The sequence below is a fragment of the Solea senegalensis genome, linkage group LG1, assembly GCF_019176455.1.
Source record: "Solea senegalensis isolate Sse05_10M linkage group LG1, IFAPA_SoseM_1, whole genome shotgun sequence".
Taxonomy (NCBI): domain Eukaryota; kingdom Metazoa; phylum Chordata; class Actinopteri; order Pleuronectiformes; family Soleidae; genus Solea; species Solea senegalensis.
The window spans coordinates 28,423,278-28,450,581 of NC_058021.1; the positions used below are offsets into that span (position 1 = coordinate 28,423,278).

At 40.5% G+C, this 27,304-nt stretch overlaps 1 protein-coding gene across 2 annotated transcripts in view; it reads right to left on the minus strand.

Moving 5' to 3' along the window:
- Positions 1 to 5,555: 5,555 nt before the first annotated feature.
- Positions 5,556 to 27,304, minus strand: part of mettl4 (methyltransferase 4, N6-adenosine) — a 26,077-nt gene continuing 4,328 nt past the window's right edge. The window contains exons 3-8 of one of the 2 annotated variants that reach the window (XM_044044862.1): positions 26,661 to 27,021; positions 26,310 to 26,379; positions 25,403 to 25,577; positions 25,212 to 25,318; positions 24,619 to 24,701; positions 5,556 to 6,497 (exon numbers count right to left, since the gene is read on the minus strand). In XM_044044862.1, coding sequence (XP_043900797.1) covers positions 6,280 to 6,497; positions 24,619 to 24,701; positions 25,212 to 25,318; positions 25,403 to 25,577; positions 26,310 to 26,379; positions 26,661 to 27,021 — 1,014 coding nt within the window. In that variant the 3' untranslated portion in view covers positions 5,556 to 6,279. Of the gene's footprint in view, positions 6,498 to 20,532; positions 20,788 to 24,618; positions 24,702 to 25,211; positions 25,319 to 25,402; positions 25,578 to 26,309; positions 26,380 to 26,660; positions 27,022 to 27,304 lie in introns of those variants that run through there. The other variant, XM_044044866.1, reaches the window with a different exon arrangement.

The following is a 27,304-nucleotide window of genomic DNA, read 5'->3' on the forward strand; positions in this document are numbered from 1 at the left end:
GTGGCTGGAATCTGTTTTCCCTCGTGTGCCTTGTTGGTAGCTACAGGGTGAGCCTGGCTGGTTCTGTAGTGCCGTCTTACTCTTGTGCACTCCTGTGTCGCCTTTTCAGTAAAGCCCTTTCACTCTCTCTTCCTCACTTCACCTCTAATCATAAGATCGCACAACACTAAGTTGCAAAATGTGCTTTGTTGCTACTTGGGTGTTCCGTCTGTTCCCAGGAGACACTGATCCATCTCCATGTGCGTGTCCACAGCATCTGTTCCTTCTCCGTTGGTTTATTAGCTGATGAATAAACAAACAGTCACCGTTTTTTTATCTTTGCTGTGAAATATCAACGGCGCATCTCTACAGACACTTGTTCTCATGTGTCAAAAGTCAACAGAAATTCATACAACAGAGGCTTGTGTGAAGGATCCTTTGAGCATCTACTGCACCATGTAAATATCCACTGTATTTCTACATAAAAGATACCCTTCTCTCAGAATAGAACATTACCAATATGTGTCACACAAACATGAAGCCTGTTGGTTTTAGTTGAGTTGAATTTGCAGGGTGTAATATCTGTTCTGTTGTGATGCAGCACAACTCCAATCAGACTCACATTCAAAAGATTAAGCTTTTGTATATTTGCTTTGTACATAAATATGTAGGGGGTTGGAAAATGGAAGTTTTGAAGGACCAGTCTAACTATATTTGATCTGATCTTTGCAGTTGCATAATAAAATAGAATATGCATTCATGTTTTCTAGCAAATACCAATTCTGAAAAAAAGAGCAAGAAATTAGGAGCTACTTATTATTGCATATGAAATTATTTAATGATGGTTTCACATGCATGTGTTCTTTCACTTTCACTGGTATTGAATATCTTTTACTTATTGTAGCATTAGTGCTGCCCAAGCACAAATAGTTGCACAAATAGTTGCACTTTCATTTAATATTTTAAATGAAAGGTCTGTGCACATCTTCTTGTGCAGAGTAATTTAGTGAGGCAAACTTCAGTTATCAGTTATCTTATTTACTCATTATCAAGAGACACAGTACCGTGATTAATTACGATGCAAAACATACGCACATACCAGATATACATACACAACAAACTGTCTATAAATACAGGTGATATTATAACTGAGGGTTATTAGGGTCAAACATAATAGGTGTCAGTTTGTTTTCATACTGTATATATTTACCCTCACCTCCTTGTCTTACAGCGGATCCTCTGGAGACTGAGGGGGGTTTTGCAGTTCTGGCAGGTCTGTCCTGTTAATAGACGTTCATTAAAATCCAATTGCTATGTTTTGATGTGTTTTTGTTTTCTGCAACTAACTAGCACAATTAAAATGCATTCAGTCTTTCAATACTCTTGTCTCTGAGGACCTTTAAAGCAGTTTGGCCGAAAACACTAATTAGTGTCAGATTTCTACTGTAGTGTAGATTAATTTGTTGTCATCCACCCACACACACACACACACACACACACGCGCACACGCACACACACACAGACTATGGCCTCTCTAATGAGGCCTGTCTATGTCTACAAGAGGACACAGAGAGAGAAAGAGGAAGTACAGGTGGCAGCTCTCTAATTATGTCCCCAGTGGATGACTACATTACCCAGGTACCCCAGTCCTCTGACAAGTGGGTGGGTGAGCTGGAGATGGACCATCAGAGGGATAAAGACAATCTTAATGAATCATATCCATTGGGAAAGTAGGGGACCACTCTCTCTCCACTGTTGCTAAATACTGTAAATAGTAGGAATCACAATGATGCAGTTTTATTCTGACTTAATGTGTGTCCTACTTAATTACTTTCATGCTGTATTGTATCTTAAGTGCTCACCAGGGAACATGAGTTTTTGGGACTGACCAGTGGATATTGCTGAATTATTATTGATACTGACTGCATTCCAAGATGGATGACATGACAGCTCCTCTAAATGAAACTGAAATGTGTTGATCTCCCCTGTGTTGGCCAGCCACAGAATAGGTCACAAACCTTCCTCAATAGAAAAACTATCCATCCATCTTCTACTGCTTTGTCCTCCACATGAGGGTCGCGGGGGCGCTGTGCCAATCTCAGCTGACATAGGGCGATAGGCGGGGTTCACACCCTGGACAGTTCACAGGGACACATACGCAGATAAAGAACCATCCACTTTCACAATCACACCTATGGTCAATTTAGCCTAGCTTGACCTATTTTCTTAATCCCCAAATCTGCATGTTTTTGGACTGTGGTAGGAAGTTGGAGAACACCCATACACACACGGGCAGAACATGCAAACTCCATGCAGAAAAGACCCTTGTTCTGACCGGGTTGTGAACCTGCGTTCTTCTTGCGGCAAAGGCAACAGCGCTAACCACTACACCAACCGTGCCGGAGAAAGTCTACGTGGCGTAAATGTTGTACAAGCTTCTCGACAAAACGACATTATGGAGGAGGTACCTGCAGCTTGTCTGTTGTTTATCTGTGAAAACACGCCTTTTCGGCATTTCTGTCACAGTAGCCAACGCATGGAAGCCTTGTTCACATTGTTGACCAATGATATATCAGACATATTTGATCGACATTGCTTTCATCCAATTATTGTTCGACCATAATACAGTACAGCGCCTGGCGGGTATTTAAAATTTGCAATGTCTCTTTATAGCTTGTTAAAAACAAGGACAGACATTTAAATTGCTACCAGTGACCACAGCTACATGTGTTTGTCTTGTAACTCACTGGCTGGACCACATTGTTGGATTCATATCCATGTCTCCATGTTGCCTCCACTCCCTGGCTTCTCCTGTTGTTTGCATAAACAGTAATTGTCATTTTGAAACAGTCACGGGAGCGGGCAGAAATCGCCTTGGCAGTGATTTGTGTGGAGGGACTCGGTCCCATCTGTTTCCTGTCCACGGGGGATGTCGGGTTAGCCAGGCAGTCTCCACCACCACCAGCCCCACCTTCCCCTCTGCTCTCAACTCCTCCTTTAACACCCAGAGAGAGAGATAATGAGAGTGGGGAGAGGATGCACACACACATCACCAGACACCAGGAAGCGCTTGTGTCAGAGATGGCGTATCATCCGTCTCGTCCACTGTCACAGAGACGGCGGGCCACAGCTGGTCACATGTGATCACTGCAACCTGGAACTATTCCTCAAAGGCAGGTGCGTCACTTGACATGTGATGACAACACTCATACCATTTAGGAATGAGCTGACCCTTTAATCAATGGGTCAAGGAATACGTAAGATTCAGCTGCTTTTTCTTCCCCTCTAACACCCCTCCTCCCAAAACTATTGCTAGAATATTTTTACCATATTGATTTCAAAAGAAAGTAAAAATGCTGTTGCTCTCTTGTAGTAATGTCCCACATTTGAGATTGCTTCCTTCTTTTTCTGTCAAATATTCAGTCGGACAAATGCAAGCAGGTCAAAATACAGCTTGACATGTCATTTAAGTGTTATTTTTACCCAGTTTTTTTCAGAGCCAGTGAATCAGAGCAAGATGTCAGACTCACTTCTCTGTTGAGATTCGATTGTTTCTCCTCTGAGAGCAGCTTGGACAAGCTTTTCTGCAAACACTGAGACTAAAAGAGGCCACCGTGATTTGTGTTTTCGCCCCTCCATGATGACATCCTCCATTAGATCCCTGCACCTCTTGGCCTGCAGAACAATGACGACTGTTAATTATTCTTTCATAAGAGGACTGGATGTTCGATAATTTATTTTTGGCCCGTGAGCCGCTCTCACCGTCTTGCATCGCTGCAGCTCATAGTGGTCTGGAGAGAGAGCTCATGCAGGCTCCGAATTTCACAGCTTCACAGTGTGACCAGATGTTACCGTGACCGCCTCATACCCACACACGAGGGTTCTTACTGTCTGAAAATGAAATTCCCCACACTTCGCCTGCAGAACACAATGTGCTGAGATTTGCATGTGTGACTGACAGTGGTTTCCCATTGTATGCCCTCTGAAATATTCAGTATTAATGTATTCTCATTCCTTTAATACTCTGAAAGGTTTCACCGTGTATGGTCGGCACACATATATTTGTCTAATCCTTTTATGGTCTCCTTCTTTCTCTGCTTCACACTCGTGTTTTTGGGAGTTTCGTTGATTGCTTTCTTTCTCACAATCACTTTAAACAAAGGGGCACTACAGCCAGAATTCACCTAAGTTCTGTTCCTCGAAGGCAGCCTGAAATTAGAGGGTGTGTAGCAGGTCAACATGATCCTCCTGGGACCCAAGTCTGGCTGTTATTAGAATATCGATTCAGACAGAAAATGGACTCGGGTCATTCTGGCACCGAGACTCTTCGCAGGATTATTTCACACAAAAAGAAAGTTCATAAAAGGATTTCAGATTTAATTTTCACAATGGAACGAGAGTAGCTCACACGTTCAGACCCCAAAGAATAGTTGTACTGCACATATGTATATATATATATGTATATATATATATATACATATATATATATATACATATATATATACATATATATATAGATATGTGTATGTATATTTATCAATCACTTTATTGGAACATATCCAGGAAACATGTATGGAGTTTTAAAATATTCTATTATTTTGTAGTTCTGTGAACCAGAATTCTACACCAGCCTTTAGCAAATGCAATATATTCATATTTTCTGGATATTTTCACAGTCTTTTGAGAGTTAATAGTACAGTTTCAACTTTTTTTTGGGCTGAAAGCTCAGAACTAAAAGGAGTGTTGCTGTTTTTTTAAATTAGATTCTCTTCATTGTGTAATGGCAACTCCTTCCTTTAATGAGACACATAAAAGCCTCCTGCTCAGGTTTTAATTATGTTTCATGGATCTTGCTTGTAAAATCAATAGAAGATTCTGTAGAAAGTGTCTGGAGTTATGTAAATTGCGGCATTAAAAGCTCCCGCTATCTTTATGCGTGAGAAGTTCATGAATTATGCAACCAGGTGAGTGTGAAAGAGGTGCAAATTTGTTTCTTCTGCTCATGTGAGATCTGTTTGGGGTTAAATCATTTACACTCATTCATTTTTAACCACCACAGGCCTCTGGTTGTCACACCCTCACACACACACACAGTTGTGTCTCCATGACTTCTGAGAACAGTATATCAGTTTACATTATCATTACAACATGTATAACCATAACTTCTACCTAAACCTAAACTTACCTGCCAGTCCACTGTGCGGAGAACCAGCTGAGACGCGGATGCTCGATCTAACTGCCAGCTAGGACACAAGAAAAAAATGATTTTAGTCACTGAACAAAATATATGCCTGCTTAAGTTTACAACGTCTTAGTGTATGTTTGCAGATTTATCTCGGCATTAGACAGACTGTAGACTTACGCTCTCATGTACTTACCGCTCAATCTCCTGCACCAAAGTCCATAGAGAAAAAAGCTGTTTGTGTATTCTAGGTAAAGGAGTTAAAGGTCATTTTAAATGGTAGATATTAAACACTTAAGACACAAAATGACACATTTCATCGAACTCTATGCTGCCCTGCTCCAACACACCTGATTCAAATAGCTCGTCAACAAGCTCTGCAAAGATAACGAGCTATTCATTTGAATCAGGTGTGTCGGAGCAGGGCTGCATCTCAAACATGCAGGGCACTGGGTCCCTGAGGACCAGGATTGGGAAACACTGATCTCTGGGGATCAACAACTCCTGTGTTCCAGTAACCTAAAGATTTTTCTGTAAGGACTTTACATGAGCAGTTTACAAATCAGTTTCCAATCAGAAAACTGCTGGAATATGTAAGTGGAGAATATTTTTAAAGGTTTTTACTACTTTATAATAAATAAATATGTTATCCCCAGGCAGTGGATCTGAGATACATGTCTTATTCTCACAACAACAGGGGAAGTTGGAAATAAATAAAATTGACAAAAAAGCCGGGTATTATCGAATATGGGCCCTCGTGCATGCAAGTAACATGTCTGCATAATGAGTTGTGATGTCTCTTCCTCGGTCAGGTCAGACACCATCACATATCAGACACACCTGATTCAAATGAACGGGTCGTTACCAGGCCTTTGCAGAGCTTGTTTGACGAGCTGACTATTGGAATCAGGTGTGTTGGAGCAGGGAAGCCTCTGAAACCCGCAGGAGGACAGTGGCTCCCAGAGGACCAGGATCGGGAAACACTGGAGTAATGTAGTCATTTTTGGTTGTACAGTCTGTACAGTATCTGTGGTTTCCGGAAACATAGTCATGTGTGATCCTGGAGACTAAAGACACGAGTGTGTGAACAGACGTCGATGGAAACGAACCCGAAAGGGTCAGAGGGACAGTGAAGACAGAGGAGAAATGGACTGAAGCCTCGACTCATTCTCCACCTCCAGTGTCTCAGCTTCCTGCTGCTCGTTCGTACCTGACGGCGACGCCTGACTGTTTGATGTGTGTGACAGCAGCACAGAAAACACCACACCCTGCCGTTCTGATCTGGTCTCATCACGGACCCACCATCGAGCTCTCCTGCTGATCCGCATCCTGTCACCTGCAGGGGAAAAGGTCAGTCCAGGTAAGAAGTCAGCCCCACCAAGCGCTTAACTCGTGATTATTTTGTTCCAAACAAACACGGCTGCAGCAACACCTCACCCACTTTCATCTGCTAAGTGTCGTTAGATGGGATTTAAAGGATTGCAGCACGAGAGCTTGCAGGCTGGAACTGTTTAAAAGCAAGAGCATTACATGGAAACATTAAAAACTAAATTTGACTGAAAAATATTGCACTTTCACAAACTGCAAATTCTGAAAAACAAAGAATAACTTTCTTGATCATGAGCAACACAAAAACAACAGCAGTAATTATAAAGTTTTATTTAATAAAAAAAAAAATGTGTGAAGAACAAAATAAAACTAACGTACCTCCAAGAACTTTCTCTCTTATACATTATTCATGCTTCGGAAACCAGTAAAATGATTAGTTTTTATTTCCCGCCATGTGTTCAACTTCATTTATTTTGCATTCAATGCTTTTTAGCCCAGCACTTAAATACCACATTTTGATTGGTTTATTTTAAATTTTTCCATGATTTTAACCAAACCAAAACTTGCTATTCATCTATTCCCTTTAAGAATTTGTTTGATTTAACATTTCCTTAGCCGGCTTTTGTGTATGTACTATTTCTTAGTGATCTTGTATGTGTGAATAAATGTGTATGTTATTGATATTGTTCACTACTTGCATGTAAATATTAGCGTCATGTCGTAAATGTAAAATGTCGGCCACTGATTGGTCAGAGAGTGTTGTCACTCAAGAGTCACAAGCGCGACGTCCGACACAAGAATCAAACCGAACTGTAGATCAGTTAAAAAGACTTTAAAATCCCGGTAATGCTCTTAAGAAAGTATTTCAATTGAACATGTTTTTAATTCATCTCTGATTGCACATCATATATATACATATCGTATTTTTGATGCTTTGTGAACGATCATGATTTAATCCCTGCGGTATCGGAGTAAAGGCGTCTATACTGAGAGCGAGGTGGTAAAACAGACTGATTGAGATTGAGTGACTGAGTGTGATCAAGGCTATAGATACCACCGTGAGGTCCCCAAGGAAATAGTTCTAGAAGTTCAATTCACAGAGCTTTCTTGTAATCTCCACCAGAGTTAGAAGCTATATGAGGTGGAGAAAATGAGACACCTGCAGTATAGTTTGAATCTATAAACGTAGACGTATGGAGCTGAAGGTGGTTCGTTCATGTGAACAGATGTCACAGTCTGAGCCGGTTTTGTGTCACTGGACTATAAAAATCAAGTTCTGAGCACCTTTGGCCCAGTCTTTGGTGAACACCCGTCCTTGAAACATGCAACAAAAAGGAAAAACAATTTTAAATCAGCAAAGTCAGTTGGATGTCTGTCAGATGCATGTCTAATGAAACCCAGAATGTGAGCAAACATATTTGCGGAATAATAATAATAATAAAGTCATACAGTGAGTTTTATTGCCTCCAAACAACGGCGAGCACATTGACGCCTGCTTGAGGATCTCCACTGAGGTTCTGTTTAATGATCTCTGTTGCTCTCCACTCGCTATAAGCTGTCTGTCAAATTTCAATTAATTTGTCAGAGGTTATTGGCCCGTCAGTGAGCTGCATTTTAATAACGCTGAAGGGCTTTGATAAGATCTCGCTTTAATTGACAGTGAGGAAGTGATAAAGCCAGCTTTGTTTATTTCCTTTTTTTTTTTTCATTTTGTCTCACAAGTTGATTATTCTCCAGTGCAGCTCCATCTGTGTATTGAGCACACATCCTTCAAGTCCTCTTGAAACTGTATTGAAAGTTTTGTAGTGTGCACTTTCGGTTGAACTCCACTCAGGGTTTCTTTTTGTTGTTTTTTTTAAAAAAAGAGGACAGCGACATCCCAACAGTGGGACCAGTAGTCCCTCGTATGTGCCGTCCCCCTGTCATGCCGCTGTTTTGAGCTGACACGTTCCTTTTCCATCAAAGTGGCACATCTGGCCTCCTGGAGCTGTAGTCAAATGTCACCGTGAGCCCCCCACAGATTCATGCCAGCCCTGTGTTGTGTACAGCTACAGCGCCAACGACTGAGTGTCATTCTTGTGTCACGGCCCACTGTGATGTCCCTGGTGTATTCTTTCACTGTCCCTAATTGTGTAAAAATTAGGAAGTGAATTAGAGACTTTACCCTCCAAGAAGAAACACTATTGGAACACACCATTTTGAAGTGTTTCCTGTATGGTGCTTTTGCATGGTCGGGTATTTAGAGTAAGGTGTTTTTATGAGATGATGTATCTACTTTTACTACCTGTACTTTGCTTATTTTTTGTAAATGATATATCGTGTTTTGATTGATTGAAAGCTGATGGAGTTTGGTAGGGGGATCAGTGCTCAGTGTGTTTTTGTTATTAGTGGCCATATTTCGTGTTATTGTCATTCTTGTATTGTGACTTTTAGTGCAGTAGTAGTAGTAGTTGTCTTTGTAAAAAGGGTGGAGCCTTTTATATAGCGGTGCATTGTTCGTTATCTGTAGAATTTGTGATATTTTTTATTATTATTAATCCTAATACTATGTAGACTGACCTTTTTTGTTGTGGTCATCATCTGATTAGTGGAAGCCAGTTGCAGCAGCTCTTACTTACTTTTTAATCCTTTCCAACGTGGCCTTTTACTAACTTTCCTCTTTATGTGTATTTTTTTAATATTCCATACTTTAACCATATTGTTTTTATGTTTCCTGGTGTTTATAATGCATGCTTACTATTTATTACCTTTTACAGGGTTTTTTGTTTACTACCCTCTGCTGTAACACTTGCAAATTTCCCTGTGGTGAGATGAATTAAGGATTATCTTCAGTTCGCTCCCCCAAAATCCTCCCTGTTCTTTGCAGGGTAGACATATATTACTGGTGCTAGAAATCTTCCACGAGATACTTATAGTAGCTGCAGTAGAACGGCCAATATAGATTATTGATGCATGCTCTCTCTAAACTGCCCTGTGATTGGTCAGAATCCCAAGACAGTTCTTGTATGGCAAAGGCTTCAGAGCTCAGAGGAGGTATGGATTACTCTGTTTACTCAAAGTGTTTATTTTCCAAAACCATACTTTTCTAATTGCAAATTAGAAGGTCACCAGTTCAGATCCCTAGATCGACCAAGTGCCTTTTCTGCGTGTTCTCCCCCCCCCTCACCCCGAGGGTGCATGGGTTTTCTCCGGGTACTAGGTCTTCCTCCCACAGTCTAAAATCATGCAGATACTGTAAATTAAACATAGAGTATGAGACTGAATGTTTGTTCATTGCTACAACAATGGGATTGGCTCCAGCTCCCGTCATGAATGATAAAGCTGTAGAGAATGAATGAATGAATGAATGAATGAATGAAAGAGGAAGAAAGGAGCTATATTTAAGTTCACTCTTGAGAGTTGCCGGCTTGTGTTACAGTTTTACAGGTATTGTTGTCGTCTAAGTGCTCGACAATCATCATTAACTGTTTTCCATTAATAGCCACTTACAGGCAAAGCACAAACATCACCCACACACACATTATTTCCCACAGGTGTAGCTATTCTGGGAAACCTTCTTTGCCTTCTTATCTTCATCAGCAACACCATGGCATCAGCCTCAGTTTTCTGCTGCTGTTCAGGTTATACAAAGCTTTGTAGATATGGTCCGCGTGGTCTTGATGGACACTATGCTACATCCTCTCAAGCAAGACTGGTAAACGCCTCAGGACGAAAGCACACACTTGATCCCTCAATGTTTCGTTCACCCCTGCAGTTGTCAAGTGTCAGAACTAAAAAAAACTTAAAAACACTATCACCATTCAGAAGTGGTCAAACCCCTCGTGAAGTGAAAGGAGGTGAAGGAAGAGAGGGATATTTTAGAGGTGGAACTATTCACATGGCGAGGTGGGGCTAACAACACAAAAGTGGCGAGGCGTCGTGCAATCGAGACCAGCCCAGTGAGCGAGAGCGACAGGCCGCTGACAGGCCGGGGCACACAGGCCTCTGTGAGTCACTGATGTGGGACAGTGATGACATGTCGTCACTTCAGCGTCTGCTCTCTGGGGCTCTGTCTGCAGCTCTATTTTAGAGAGAGGAGAAGACATACATGGAGACTAAGTGCCAAGGAAAGGCTGAGTGTGTGTGTGTGTGTATATGGGGGAGGGTCAAGGGAGGGCACTGAGGATACAGGAACATATGTTCACGGTTGTGTAACCAGGATAACACGGATAGTGTTTCATGTAATGATAAACCACTATCTGTTTTACTTTTAAGTAATCATTGGATAACCTGAATACTTTTTGATGTTTATATCTTTCAATGTCTGTTATTCCCATAATTGGCAAGATATCTGTAGAACTGTGACAGATATATAGCTAAAATAGACATTTAAGTCACTAAACTTCTGATATGTCATTAAAGAATACATGTAAAGTGTAGAGGTGACATCATGTGGATTGAGAATGTAACTTTAACTAAGTAAATAAGTAATACTTGCATCCCCACGACTGAGCGCAATATTTGAAATTCTAATTTCTGAGTTCATAAAAGCCATAAATGAGGGTGTGGGTGGCTGTATAAATTTTGTGATATATATTTCCAAGATGGATGGTATTTTATAGAGCCTACGTCGGGTTAATTTGAAGGAAGAAAGAAACTAAATTTATCTAAGTTATGAATTTTCTCCAGCACAATTACACCTTATAGACCTTTTATCTGCTAGGTTTTCTTTTAGTCTATGAAGGTTTGCAATGGCTTTCATTACTGTCAAAGTGAAATTATATAGAAAAAAGGGGGGGCGCTCAAATTATGAAGATAATTTGTGGTCAATTAAAGTAGGGTGAGGAATTAACACCCTTGGTTTGCCACTGAAAGCTGCTGTTATTTGACCTCAGATTCATTATACTTAGGTCAGTTTCCATCCCAGCCACTCATATTAAATGTGAAACTCATTAATCTTTAGAGAGAGCCTGTTCACCTTGTTGGAGGAAAATATGATAAATACAGAAACTGCAGAGATGGGTAAAGACAAAACTTGTCCAGTTCAGATGCTCAACGTTCTAAAAGTAATTGTAACACAAATTAGGCTAAATTTTACCAAGTTTGTGCCACTTTGAAGTTTTACTGTCTTTAATCTTAATAATATCTTTAAACTAATCATAGATGTCATCAGCTCCTATTGGACAAAACCAGCTGTCAGTCACACTAGTGTCCACTCGTACCTGTCATACTTTATCATCTTCTTTTCCTCCAAGTGTTTCTGTTACAGATAAAAATATCTTTTTTTTTTAGCATATTTAATGTGGAATATCTGGGAAACCATCTTCATCTTCTATATTCACATGACTTGACATACAATGGATGCATCACAAAGAACGTGTTAAGATATAAGTTTTATCAAGTAGTGGGGTATGCAATAGCGGAACTCTGTACTATTATTTGACCTAACAGGGCAACATTGAGTCATTTGAACAAATACCACGCCTTTTTGGTCTACATAAGTACAAAACTTTGTACAAGTAACTTTCTCCCTTGAATAAGAAGCAGACTTCCTAAAAAGTCCAGTTTACTTGTGCACAATTTGCTATTAAACCCCTTCAACAGAGAAAACTCTACATTACCACCACTTCATCACTTCTGTCACTGAGCTCAATACTAACCAAGACCTTCTCAGTCAATACTCAAAGGTTATTCATTGGATTCTTTGATCAATGCTGTATGAGTATTTGTTTAAACTGTTGTCCAGTTGCTGGATTTTCTGTTTGGCTCTGCTTATTACACTATAATTGATTGCTTTTGATACAAAGTCATTTGTTCATTCTAGTTTTCATGATAATGTTGTGTACACAACACTGTCATGTATAATGTATGTTGCTCCGGTTCACTCGTGTCCACACGGCAGCTACAGTTCAAGGTTAGAAAGATGGAGGCCGTGTTGCAGTGCTGCAGAGGTGAGAGTCCAGACAAGCAGAGACACACCGCTGAGATTGTGATTGATAGAAACCCCTTCAAATGACCAGACAGCTGGCTCTTACTGGCACAAACACAAACCCACATCCTACACTCAGAGATCTTACTCTCGCTCACATGCTCGCAGTGCCGCCTTGACAGCCATGCTCATTGATCTGCTATGGTCATACTTCATTTTAGAAACCAAATTTTTCCATCTCATGTGCTCCATTTTTAACCCTCTTGAAGAAAAAATAACAACAATAGGTGTCTTCTCATTTGGCATCGCTCCACTGTGTTTGCTGCTGGATGGCAAGGCTGCAGGCAGAGCAGTTTTTTAAATGTTTCATGTACATGAACTAAAGTTGGTACACATGTTAATCATGTCAGGACAGTCCAAAAAGTCAGTGACGACTTTGCCTTAAGTCCTACAGGAAGGCCACCATCTTGGATTGAACAGCTATTTTTAGGTGATTTTGGCAATTTCGCACCAATGGAATTTATGTCCCACATTGTAAACAGAAACAAATTGAAAACATTTTATTACGAATGAAAATACAACCTTTCATAATTGCCAACAGAGAAAAAATAAATACACTTCATATGAACCCAAAAGGATTATGGAATAAATTTACAAAGACGAAATCTAAGTTTAAGTTCAGCTTCAGTCAGTTGTTTCTTTTTTAAACCCTAGTTATTTTTATTTCAGTTCACAAAAATGTTTTTTTTCATTTCTAGTTTTCGTTTCGTGCAACCAGATAAAAGCAATTCCAATCGCATACACAGAACATGGGAAATCTGCCAGTTGAACACTGTGGGCAATACAGGAAATTCTCTTGTGATCGCTGACACACTGAATTACATGCTCACAATCATTTACACACACACAAAAAAGACATGTAACTGCTCATGCTGATGTTACCAACTGTTTAACCGGTCGAACAACTCAAATAAAACATGAGGTTTAGCGAAAATAAAAACACAATTTTCTCCACACTTCCTGGGGGTCCTCCTTGTCATTCAAACAATAAATTGCCTTCTCTAAACACTCTTATGCAAAATAATCCATCCATCCATCCATCCATCCATCTTCTACCGCTTTATCCTCCACATGAGGGTCACGGGGGGTGCTGTGCCAATCTCAGCTGACATAGCCACTCCATCAAAATAAGATAAAACATATTTATGAAAACATCAATTGAACAGGGACATGCAGTATTTTTGGGTTTTGACTTCATCTAAATTTGAATTTGTATTAAGGCAAGCGATGTCCTTTAAAATGTCCTGTAGAACTTCACTTTTAAAAAGTTCATCTACACACTCAAATGTCATTTCACAAAGGGATTCTTGGCTGCAATCAGCAGCTCTTGGCATTTAATTCGTTTGTGTATTTCCCCGCTGCGCCGCCCCTCCCAAATCCAAAACTTCCATGCATCACGTCGCTGACACAGACATTTTCTTTTTTAAGTGTTTTGTGTACATTTTTTGAAAACCTTTGTTGTTGATGTTAATATTCTGCTTCACCTCGTAAGTTGTTCGTAAACATTGTTTGCTGTGTCTGAAAACAGGCTCTGTTGTCATTGGGCAACACAAGATCTAAACAAAGCTATACTGAGATATACAGAGAGCATTGTGTGAAATTTGAACGGTATAAAAGAAGCGCTGATTTGCCCACTTCCTGCAACAGCGTGAGTGAAATTACCGTAATAACCAAATGTTTGACGTGCAACCTCTCAGCTTTCAGAAACCATTTTATTCAGTTTTTTAGCACAAACCGTCACTTCAAAGCATGCTTGCGCAAACATGTCATCTGCAATGTGCTTGGTGTTGAAGGGTTGAATTCAGAGCCCGAGCACTCACACGGTGGTGCAAGGAACTATTGGAATTGTTATTAGTGGAGTTGTTATTTTTTCTTTGGAAAGGATCAGATTTTGGTGAAAAATGTACAAAAATTGCCACGCAGCGCCACCAGCTGGTACATGGTGGCCACAGTTCTTCTGTTCCCTGTATTAAGTTGACTGAAACAATCAAAGGAGCCACAATAGACTGTGAAAGAGAGCTGTCATAACTTGTTTCTATTGAACAAAGCCAACTGAGCCCCCTGTCAGCCTATTTTGGACTGGCTGCTCATGTTGGAAGTTAAAACTGTCTGTTTGACACCTTTTCATTGACTCACTGACACGTGCTGCTTGCTGACAGACAGATCTTTGCATGAGAGACACGAGGTAACCTGTGAATGAATATAAATGGCGTCATCCATCTGTCCATCTGCCATAAGGCCTTACCGATTGTGAATGGTGATGAGGCCGAGTGAGAGGCTGAGATGAAAGATGGAAGTTTGATGTAAATGAAGTGCTCATATTTTTCCAGGGAAAGTAGTCGGCCTCGGGGAATATTGTCCTGTTCATGTGTCGTAAAAGAGAGTGGGTGATGTGTAAAATGTTAACTATGAGCTTTCCGCCAAACATGAGGAGATTGTCAGGATTAACAGGTGAAGAAAAAAACATTTGTGCAGACTCATGGGGAAGAGGCATTAGCACGTTCACATGTATGTAACTTTGTTAAAATATAGGAAAGTACATCCTAGGTGGAAGTCAGCAGAACGCTCTGGACCATTAAAAGCTAAAGGTATTAGACCAGGGGTGTCAAACATACGGCCCGGGGGCCAGAACCGGCCCGCCAGAGGGTCCAATCCGGCCCACAGGATGAATTTGTTAAAATTTCACACTAATCTAAATGTAATGTCAAATGCTCCATATACCCATGACTAAATGTTTGTGCCTTTATAGATCCAGTGTGCTGTGTAAATAGTAAATTTAGGCATGATATTGTTGAAATTGCACTTATATTTCTCAAGACATTTCATGTTTTTTAAAATTATCCTTCATTAAATGTAAAACAAAGGAGAAAAAACAAAGGAGTTCTTGTTGTTCATAGGTTATTATTCTATTATTTTGCTCTTTTTACTGGTCCGGCCCCCTTGAGATCAAATTGTGCTGTATGTGGCCCCTTAACAAAAATGAGTTTGACACCCCTGTATTAGACAGTTAAAAGTGGGCAATTAAAAGCCTCGGTTCCTCCTGACAAACAAGTCTTTAGATGTGTTTGTGGGGTGTTAAGTGAAACCCACACAGTAACAGGCAGGATTAATTCATGTAAATCAAATCAAAACTGCTGACAGATGTAAATAAGTCATTAGATCACAGCAGCCATCATTTATTGGGAGGGGAAAAAAGGTGTGTTATATTAGCTTAACCTAATATTTGTGTGTTTGTATGAACACTCATCCTGACTAAGAGGAGTCTGTGCAGGGAAAAACTAAGAAAGATATTAGTTCAGGTCTTTATGAAGTGTGGTTGTACAGTATGATGCACTCACCATAATCAGAGTCTGAGCTGTGCCCCCTGCTGGACCCCTGCACTGAGACTCATCATGAGCAGACTTTGCATGAAAACATGATTTCCAGCAAAGGAAAAACAGATTTTGGCCACTCTACAAAAGGCTCACCCAATTAAATATACACCTGCTCAAGTATATGATAGATTAGGATAAGTCCATAGAAAAAAATCAGCACTTTTATCTTTCAGGACCATGAGAGATGCTTGTCTGCAGCGACCTGTTTGGTGAGACTGTGTGACTCTGTTAAATCCAAATGAATTTCAAACACTGAAGTCACACAAAATTGCTGCCTCTATTTACAGATGGAGGCAGCAGTGGATAAACAGTTCCTGTGTGCCATGATGTAAAATCACGGAAATTGTTTACGGACTTTGGTGCAGTGCGTGTGTGCTTCACAAAGCATCATAAACTTCAGTTTCCAGTGAAAATAAAGCTGTCTAATGGCAATAAAAAGGCAGCAAATATATTCTTAAGATACCATAGGTGAGCATTTTGTTTGTGTCCCTGCAGCCGCCATGTTATCGTCTGTGTCTGAGCATGAAAAATCTGTGTAATAATCCTAATTGCATAGAGCAAATATCGTTGGTTAATATTATTAATATTATAATATAATATTATTAATTTGCTAAATAATAAAACACAAGTGCCATGACATGTAAAATTTAATATAAAAAGTTATTTGGTCACTTTCCATATACATACTTAAATCTAACAGATACACATACACACCTGATAATGTAACTGTTCAGCATCAATTCCTGCAGGATGAAGCTGTGAGATCCTGGAGCTGCAGTTTGTTCTTGTAAAATGATGTGCAGTGACTCAATTTAGCTCTTAAAAACTCTTACTCCTCTCTTCGTTTGTATATTTAATGACGGCCAGATATATCTCCTCCCTTGGGTGACTTAGAAATTATTTCACAAAGTACACGGCACTGTGTTAAATCACATTATATTACCAGAGTTCCACACGCTCATAAATACCTCTAAGATATTCGGTGAAGTGTTTTGCTTTGATTCCTCGCATCCCATATTTAGAGGTAAATGACTCCTTTGAGAAGATGAAACTATCGTTTGAATGTGTATCAGCCAGGCAATCAAAGCTCTGCCCACGTAAAAGAATCGTGTATAATATGAAATATGAGGGTTTCTACTGATGAATGAAGTCGGGATCATGAAGTACGAGACTTTATTTTCTTGTTTTTTTTAACCACAAAACTCCTTCTTCTGAATTGAAGTTGCTGCCAAGAACATGAGAGTTTGTAGTGATAAATTTATACCTTGGGAGTTTTGTCTACATCTGCACTCCCGACTACAGATTCCACATTCTCTCTGATGATGCTGACTGACGAAACTACTAATGTGTTGCCACTCATTCATTGTAGTTTCTGCAAGTTTTGAGATGTACGCGTGTCGAGCAGACGCAGCGCAGTGGACAGGGCTTTGGGATGGAGACAGCAACACTCCCTTATGAGTGTTGTTGTTGTTGTTGCTGACAAAGCCTCTGACTATTTACAGCAATTAATCCAACTCGCATACACAGAACATGGGAAATTGAACACTGTGGGCAATACTGTAAATTCTCTTGTGATCGCTCACACACTGAATTACATGCTCACAATCATTTGTAAAAAAAAGACATATTTTTTTGATTTTCTCAAAGAAATCTTACTGTTTTCTTGCAAAACGAGTAATAGGCATGGATCTTTAGAGGGCTGCACCAATATTTGTACATATCAGCATCATTTATTAGTCATGAGTAAGGATGGGAATCGTTAGGAATTTTTTTCTCAGTGGTTGTCAAACTTTTTATACCACCTGAGAAAATATTGATCTCTCCAAGCAACACCATTATCACCCACGTTAAAATACAGTGGTGTGAATAATCCAAGCAAAGTCTGCTACAGACTTTTCACAAAAGGGTAGTTCACTCTTTAATCACCCCACATATACTTCACACACTGCTGAAGTGAAATGAGATAAAGAGGGAGCGAGAGATAAGGTGACTCTAATTATTTGTTTCATTTTCTACATACTATTTACTCCACTGCGATCGCATATCCTGGTATATGCAGTAGAACAGAGTTTCTGATTTTACCACCAGAGGAAGCTTGTGCACCACTGGTGGTACACATACCACAGTTTGAGAACCATGACCCCAATTAATACTGCTGGTCATTTGAGAGCAATAATGCCTGAACCCATGGGTTGAGGGCAATAAGGATGAGTGTCCTTCTTACCTCTCCACCAGAGGGCAGTGTCCTCTGTTCAAACATTGGCTGCTGCTTGACGAAGTTCACAATAAACAGCATCTTGACTAAGTATCGACACATTTAACTCAACGAGTGTTACTTTCAGCCTTAAACGCTGCACGCACTGCCTCATGTTTATAAAGTGTTGTACTTGCAAGCGTCTCATTGGGTTTGCTAGTTTGACCACATTTACTTTCAACTAGGGTGTAATTACCAACAATTCTACCAACAAGGACGTTTGAATAAACATAACATAAATATCGACAGCAGCGCCATTTGCCCAGATGCTCATTGAGAAACCGGTATGAGTTTAGCAGCAGTTCTAGATACCTATCCTGAATCATGAGGAGTGATCCTGTAGCTCTGGCCAATGGAAAGAGTTCCCCAAGGTGGAGTTTTGTCGTGACATAATCCTGATGTCACTGCTCGAGCCATCTATCCAAAAGGGTTACCAGCAATCAGTGCCCTGCTAATGGTGTGAGCTCGAAGTCAAACAGGACAGACATGATTAAAACACAAAAAGGACGAGCAGAGCAGTTCAGCACAAGGGGCAGGAGGAGGGAGTGGAGACTTGTTCATTCATCCTGAGACTGGAGTAAAGACATGACATCATCCTGCAAGACATTGCAGGTTTTTGTGTGGTCGATGATGATGATGATGATGATCGAGCAACAAAAAATGACCGGATGAAAACAAATATTTTGGACAAAGATGACGTGACTGGGTCGAGTTCAAGTAAATTCATATAACTTCAATCTTTTCAAACCTTTTGTACATTTTTCTCACACATCCTTTCACTGTCACAACAATGATACAGAGGACAAATACAGCCAACTCAATAAAAATTAAACCGATCCGTTCAAAGTTACTAACCCCCACATTTGTTAATCTTTTTTTCTTTTAAAAAATAAAAATCAATTCAAGGATGAGTGAACATTTCTTTGAGCCACCTTTTGTTTCTGTGGGAACACAGTCATGCAAAGTCCTTGGCAAACCAGATGAGTCCTTCTCCAACTCCACCTCGCTGAACATGGTTTCTTTTCTCTTTTTTTTTATCCTTTTTAACGTCAAGTAAATGAATTCTTACTAAGTTGTCAATGTAACCTCTAACTGTATCCATCACGAATCTCCGCCTATTAAAACATTGAACGCCTGAAAGAGGGACGACCTTCACACCAAATGAAATTAAGAGGAAAATACACAAGCTTTACTCAACGATTAACCTTATAATCATTTAAGACAACATTTAAGATCCATCAGGAAGACTTGTCATTGTGATCATCTTCTATCAGCCACTAGTGGTGTTGGAAATGTGGTGCTAAATTCCTCACAATAACCTTTGGGGATGCAAAGGTTTGCTTTAACCTGACCCTAGAGGGGTTCTATAGAAATCTGAGGCAGATACACTGTGAGGTAAAATGGCATTTCTTTAAATCTCTGACTCACTCATTGTCACGATTAATATCATAGTCGGGTCAAACGGTTGGATTTGTGGGATTTTGATTCCGCAGATGACAGCCCCCTCATTTCAGATATTTTGTCTTTTTTGTGAAAACATTCGTCCAACACTTTTTTTTTCACTTCCAAGTCTTAAAAACCGAGTCCATATAAACTAGTAAGTGCATTGTCTGAACCCGTAAACATGTTTGGCCTCAAGTCCACTGTTGTTGAGCACTCGCAAATACGATTTCTCGTCTTCTTCCTGAAACAGTCATCAACAGCACCTCTCTGCCTGTGTTTGTTAACTCGGGTCAGACCCGATAAGGAGAAATAGATGTGTAGGCTGCTGTGATGGGCATGTCCATTAGAGACAGACAGAGAGCATGACAGAGTAATGTGTAAAAGATCCTGCTGGAGTCACACTCTGTCTTCATTAGCCGTGATGTATACTGTGAGGCAGTGGCTGTAAGTCATCCTCATCTGCCTCACAGACAGCCCTATACTTCCACAACCACTGCCACACACACACACACACACACACACACACACCCCACTCTTGCCTCTGCTACTAGAGACTCATTAGAGAGAGGCCCCTGCCTTGTAGGGGGAAAAAAAGCAGAAAAGACTATGGCCTATGTTGACATTTAGAAAGGACTTCCATCGTTCACTAGAAAACGCACTGACATATTATCTGTCGTGTCCTTGAGACGCTGAGTGGAGACATTTTGAAAATTCAGCATAATATATATGTGTGTGTGTGTAAAAATAGAAATACTTTGATCATCATTAAGACACTCAAGTTGCCAAAGATATACTCAAAAAGGCAAATAAATGACTTCTGCTGTTCAGCTTACTGCAGTTTGGAAAGGTTCAAAAACGCAGCTGAACAGAAATGCACTTTCATCTCTCCAACAGCATCAGCAGCCGTGACTGACGTCTTAAAAAAAAAGTTCATTGACCCACAAAAATTCAGAGGTCCCGCGTGTATAAGGAGGACAGATCAAAAAGACGTATTTACGAAACATTTTGGCATCGAATCTTTATTAAAAACAGAGTTAAATATTGACATGTGGAGCACTTTGTGACGCGGTTTGCTAAAGCAACTGCGGGTCCTCATCTCCAGAAATGTTTGCCGGATCATCTGCAGGGGACAACGTGAAATAGCTCGTGTGCTGAAATTTGAGCACCTCGTTGCCCCAGCTCGTCCATCCAGGCTGCAGACTTCGAGCAAACAGTTCCAAGCACGAGCCTTCAGGTCCGACATACCGCCGTAAAATCTCTATTGAGGAAGACGAACGATCACGAGACAATTAATTAACAACAGACACAAAAAAGCTTAATGATCAATACAAAAAAAACCCTTAATGTTCAATATTAAATGACATGTATCACCAGAGAGGGCAGTTAAAGACTCAATTGAGGAGAAGAAAAGCTTTTTAAATGATAGTTTATGTTGTTTGAAGTGTCTTTGAAGTGTGGCTGTGTGAGGCACTGGCATGTTGTCAATGTTGACCCCCCGTTTGCAGCTTTATCTCATCAGAGTTTGTAGACGCTCACACAAGAATTTGCAGTTTCATCTCACAGTCACAGGGACATGGGAACTGCTGCTCTGCTACTGTCTCGTTTGGTAAGGTTGTGTCACTTATGTTAATTAGAATGAAGTCTTTTTGGACATAGATGTCACAAAATAATACATTTGAACATACTAATGGAGGCTCCATGGACTTTGGTGCAGGAAGTGCACAATCTAAACAGTGACAAACTCAAGTTTCCACTCAAAAAAGGCTGTTTAATAGTGAGCTGCAGGGGCAAACATATTCTTACGATATTATAGACTATTGATATATTTTATTATATGAACAGTTTTTTATATAATCAATTTTTCCCGTGTGTTTTCAGTAAGAGTGAGCATGATTGTCTGATGCTGGTTCTCAGCACATGGGGCCAGCAGGGGGTGTGCATGTGTCATTCCCTCATATAACACCTTCAATCATCTTAAAAGTTGTGGAACAGTCTTGGACTAAGAAAAAGTCATTTGGGATTATTGCTTTGTAGCTTTTAATGCTCCCATTATCTAACTTGCTCCTCTGCTAGAGGTCGCCTTACAATTATGATGAGCTTCTGCATTAATGTCTTGTAGCTTTTTCTACTATGTTGCATCAAGGATACACACACACAGAAGTGTATAGGCAGAACCACTGTGACTTCCAGGTGTCAAAGTTGATAATCCACACTTGTGAATCACAAAAGATAATCAATTCAGTGTGAATTTTACAGCAATAAATTCAGAGGTGGGTTATAAACTTCCTGCACTGCATACACTTTCTATAGGGACACTTTTCTTGTTACTCTGTGTCTGTGATAGATCACTACTGGCCACTGTCTAGCTCCATCACACCAGAGAATAAGTTTTTCCTTTGGGGACTGGAAGCGACCTTGAGTATATAAGTGATGATATTCCAGCAGTGGCTCATCTGACAGACGCGTTTCACTTCCTCCACCCCTGTGCTACGCCTCCTGCTCTTGTGTAATGCTCAAACTACCCTGACACTCGACTCAGCCAACACTCAGGAAGTTAATGAGCTCAAAAGCTTGATCCCCAAAACCTAGCCAACCTGCACAACGAGGTGTCCTGACCGCGTCCTCATCCTATGCATGTCAGAGAGACAGAATCACCAAATGGAAAGGCCAAACATGCAGCTCCTCCACTAATTCAGCCCCGAACTGGTGACTCAGCTCTCAAAGTTGAACGGAGAATAAAAGGTCTAATTATCCCCTCAACTCTGAAATGGGACATTGTATAAAACTTCTGCCAAGAAAGACTAAGACACTTATTTGTTCCTTAGACAGTTATTATATTCAGTCTTACATTGTCTGCATTGTTGGATCCATTACGGCACACTTACAATAGTCGTTTTTTTGTTTTTTTTTGTACTCTTAGTGGATATGCAGCTCATCCATATCTATACAAACAAACTTGAATAACATAACCACAGCATTACTAACTATTACCCTTGACAAATACCATGTCACAGATGTAAATGTAGCAGTTCAAAGTCTCATTTGTATTTTTGAAGTAGAAACAAGCTTTCAAGACGGAACTTCAAAGGGGACCTGGCTAGTTTTAACAATACAGTGAGTTTATATGGTGAAGTGATTGGGAACGGGGGAAACGTTTCCTGAGAGAAATTAAACACTGTCAAACTTAATATACAACAATATCAACCTCAAGTGGACAGTTGACCAAGAAGATACCAACGAAACACCCTGCTGCACAGTGAACATAACAGTCACAGATCCAAATCTCAATCAGCAGTAATGCATCCCACACCACTGGCAGCGTGCCTCCTTCTGAGATAAATATTAGGCACAGCCATTTAACTGCTAATTAAAATACCAGGCTGGGAAGGGACTTCATTTGACTTATTGATTAAAAGACACAGCTCCTCATTCAGGGATGAGCAAAAACCCTGAACCCTTCTTTTCTTTTTTTTGCACCTCGTCCATCTGGCGAGAATGTGTTGTGTCCGTGGTGGAGTAATGGTGTCTCTTATCTCGCCATGGCAACCGTGTCGGAACTATGACAGAAGCCCCAGTCCGAGAGGGGGAACAGATATGGGTCTGGGTTTCTCGAGACACAAGGGTAGTGTAGAGCTCAAGCAGCCTCAACATCCTTGACTTCAACAAAGCAGGAGCCAAGTTGAGAGTAAAGATGATACTAACAAAGCTTAAAAGTGTAGTGCGTACAAATAAGTGTCCTTTTTATATTCAAGCGATAGTCAAATGAGTTCACACAAAGCAGATAAAAAGGACCCGACACTTGAAGCATACAAATCACATTACATTGTTTCTGTTCACGCAGGTAGAACAATAACATCAACAACAACAATAACAACCACAAAGGCCACTAAAAGTTACACACTGGAGCTTTAATGCTCAAGGACTCAAACATTTTGAGCAGTTGCCCACACTTCACTTCAGGAGAGAACAAAGGAGAGAAACATCCTTCCAGGCCCCAGGTGTTCATTTTCATGTTAAATCGCTGAATGAATGAGGCTGATTGGCTTTCATTAGCAGATTTGGGTCAAGCTCTTCTAACATCTCGAGCCACTCTGCAATTTGCAACTATGACACTCACAGATATGAGCCACACCTACCGCCAGCAGAGCTGTCTCACCTCTTGCCGAATAATAAATAGCATAGTAACAGCACGGAGTCAACACTGGGTTACAGCTGCTACTGATTCTTTCTATTTAGAGGTGCATATTCCTTTTGAATACAATGCACAAACAAGCATTTAATTAATTATTAGCACTACGTAGATTCGGCTCTGAAGAAAACTGCAGAGTGACTTTGCTGTGAACAAATTTTCACCTATGGAGAGCACATGGATACTAATCTGCTTAATCGCTATGGTTTCACAGCTCCACTGTTTATGATTAAAATGGAATGTATTTTTAACCATATCCAGCCACATCCATCTGGGGGAGGCTTTTCTGTGCTCGTCTGAAAGGGCATTGGCCAACGCCGGTCGTGTTTTGCTCTACGTGCTACACAATAAATTGTGTTCCCCTGAGAGGGAGGTAAATGACGTCAAGGCTCACGCATTCATACTCCCTGCATATTCAATGTCAAGGTCTTACATTGATTTCAAGTAGCACAGTCTGCGTTAGTGTCACACCGCGATTAATATTTTGGGATAAATGCGGACATTTCTGAGCAGCAGAAGTTCAAGCTGAGACAAATCCAGCCTTTCTTTGGTAGGGGACACAAGTCTTGTACTTGATGAGGACAAAACAGAGACTCTGCTGTGTTAACATGCACAAAAAATACAAGTTATAATAATAGTTTGCCATAATTAAGGACTTTTTTTTTGCTTCCAAACTGAAAGAATATCAAGGTGGCACACTTTAAATTTCAGCCACGCAAACTTGAAGAACTAACTTAAAAAGTGGTGCTTATGCACTGACTGCAGGATGGAGTAGGATTTAGAGCTTGTGAATGAAGCTGTGACGCAAGCTATCAATCAGTGATGCTGCAACATTGCCCTCTGGTGGCTTAGTCAAACATTACACCCCTGTACTGCTACGCGGACAGGAGAGGTATTTACCTGAGAGTGAGGGCTTCTGGGAGTGCAGAGCCGATGGGACGCTGACAATCAAACGGGAGTCCTCGACGGGAACATATGAAGAGCTGCAAACAAGCATGTGGTACAGATACATTACATTTAAGAGTAAACTGTGAGGTTTTAAACCCTAAGACAAGATGATGAATACCCCTTAAAGGCACTATATACTAAATCAAAGACAGGTCATAGTAATGACCACTAGCAGTTTGTTATGACTAGTTTCCATTTGCCTCATCAGGGGTTTTGCACCTTTTAATCACAGGACACCTTCAGCTAAGACTGAGCCACCACAGGCTGGTCACACCTGAGTGTGCATTTCCAACCTTAGCTTCAGCTAATAGTGCCAATAGTGATTTTCTATTCGGGTTTGAGTGAGAGAGCCATCATATGTCATCAACCCGCAGTGGTAGCGACACTATCAGTCAGTGGAGAGTTGAAAAAGTTGGAGATTAAGTGAACCGCTTCATGCTGCTCACATGAAAAACAGACACCTGGCAACTTAGCGAACCGCCAAGTCAGATCTGCGTTGATACAAAACTGGAAATATGACTGTAACCTTTTTACACACAAGTCACCTCATGGAGTGATCTGCAGAGGGACGATATCGGCCCAGAACCAGCACTTCATACGGCTTCTTGTGCTGCGAATCCAGCGGAAAAACAAACTGTCCAGACGTGGTCACCTGAAGAAAAAAAACGACAACCCTTTTAATATGATGGGGAATCACACCACGAGGTCAGAGTAGAGACCTTCAAAGATTCTATACCTTGACCCAGTACCATTCGGCGACGACCTCTACCCCCCAGTGTGGATACAGCTCATCGCGGATACAGCGCAGGTGGCTGGGTCGGTTTGTGACCCAGGTGACCACTAAACAGTTTGCAGATGCCAGGAGATTTATAGGAAGCTGCTTCAGCTGTGATGACGGTAAAGAGCTGTATCTTTAATGAGAGAAGAGAAACGAGTGTAAGCATCTCACCCCGACTTCAAATTATTCTTTAGATACCTCCATATTGCCTGATGTATCCCAGTAAAAGATATATGACAGAAGTACTGGCATAACTACACCTGGGGTCCATCCATCTTTGCACCATATGATTTAAATAATATATCTTTTTAATACTAAAGGTTTTGTATGTGTGTTTTTTTGTTGATCTCAAAGTTCTAGTCATGCATGATGTTAATTGAACAGCAACTTTAATTATGATCTCTTTAATATATAATATTTATTTCATAAAGGGGCCAAATTCAACATTTGTAATTTGAACCAGGCCTCTACAAATCAACTGTAAAATGTTATTTCAGTTATTTTTACTTCAAAATAAACTGAACTGTTTTGAAAAAGCTAAGTAAATGTAACTCATACACATAAGGTTTTACTTTGTTTAGAGTTTATTCAAGATTTATTTGAATTTACTTAAAAGGGTACTAAAAATGATTGAAAAATTGTCTATGTGAATGTAACAATTTGCAAAGGAAATGAATCCTAAATATTTTATTATTTGAAGCTAAATAACCTGCAGCTCCTCATTGGCCCACCAGAGGGCCCAGCCCAAACTTTGGGAATCACAGCACAAGTACAAATAGTACTTTCTTTACCTGCTCGTCCATTGTTTTCAGGCCTGTTAAGTTTCTGCTATTTTTTTTTTTCAGCTTCTAAACTGCCAAATTACCTGCGACTCCTCTTCACAGACTTGTTTTCCCACGGTGGATCCATAACTATTAAGTCAAACTTTCTTCCGTCTGTGTGAGAAACAAACAGCTTTACAAAAATAGCATCAGGCAGGAAAACAAGCTGTTTTTGTCTCAGTTGGGACGGAGAGAATTCAAAGAACCACACTGAGTCATACTACAAAACAATATCCCATGGTGGCACAAACATGTTCACACGAGTGAACATGTTTGTGCCACCATGGCTTTTGGCTTCATCAAATGAATGCAACCACAAACATGCAGAGACTGCAACTGGAAGGCATTTTGCAACTGATGTTGAAACTGATGTTTCTCACTGATGTTGTACTCACAGTTTACCAGAGGCTGCATTCGTGTGAAATCAGACAGCAGGAAAGCCGTGCGTGCTGGGATAACATACTCCCCTCCCATCAGAGAAACCACAGTGGCCTGGTCTGTGCTGTTCTCCGTTACCCGAGAGAACAAGTCCACTTGGGATGTGCAGCCATCCTCATCAACAAGTGACTGAACACACTCCTCCTGCTCCTCCTCATCCACCAGGGGGAGCTCTTTCGCCATTTCACAAAGAGCAGCGAGGCCGCATTCCTGCAAAGGAAGAGGTTCCTCCACTGCATCTGTCGCTCCGTTCAGATATCCCACTGATCGAGCAGAGTCCAACAAGGACGTGGTTCCTTCTGAGATGACAGACCTGATCTGCAGCAGCACAAATAACAAGTATGACTGAGTCTGAGTGGTGTGACAAAGTCAAAATATGAGGATTTAATGCAGAACTTAAAACTTGTACAGGTCAGGGTCTTCAATGGTGGGAACTAACTAGGTCATTTATTCAAGTATGGTACTTGTATATAATCCTAGGGTACTTTAAATTACTTCAGCTCATCAAATTAGGAATTTGAGCCTTCTTTTATTGTTTAGTTTTAGGTGTTGGGAAGGGATAGGGACTTAGTGTGGGTCTGTAAAACCGAATTACACCTCT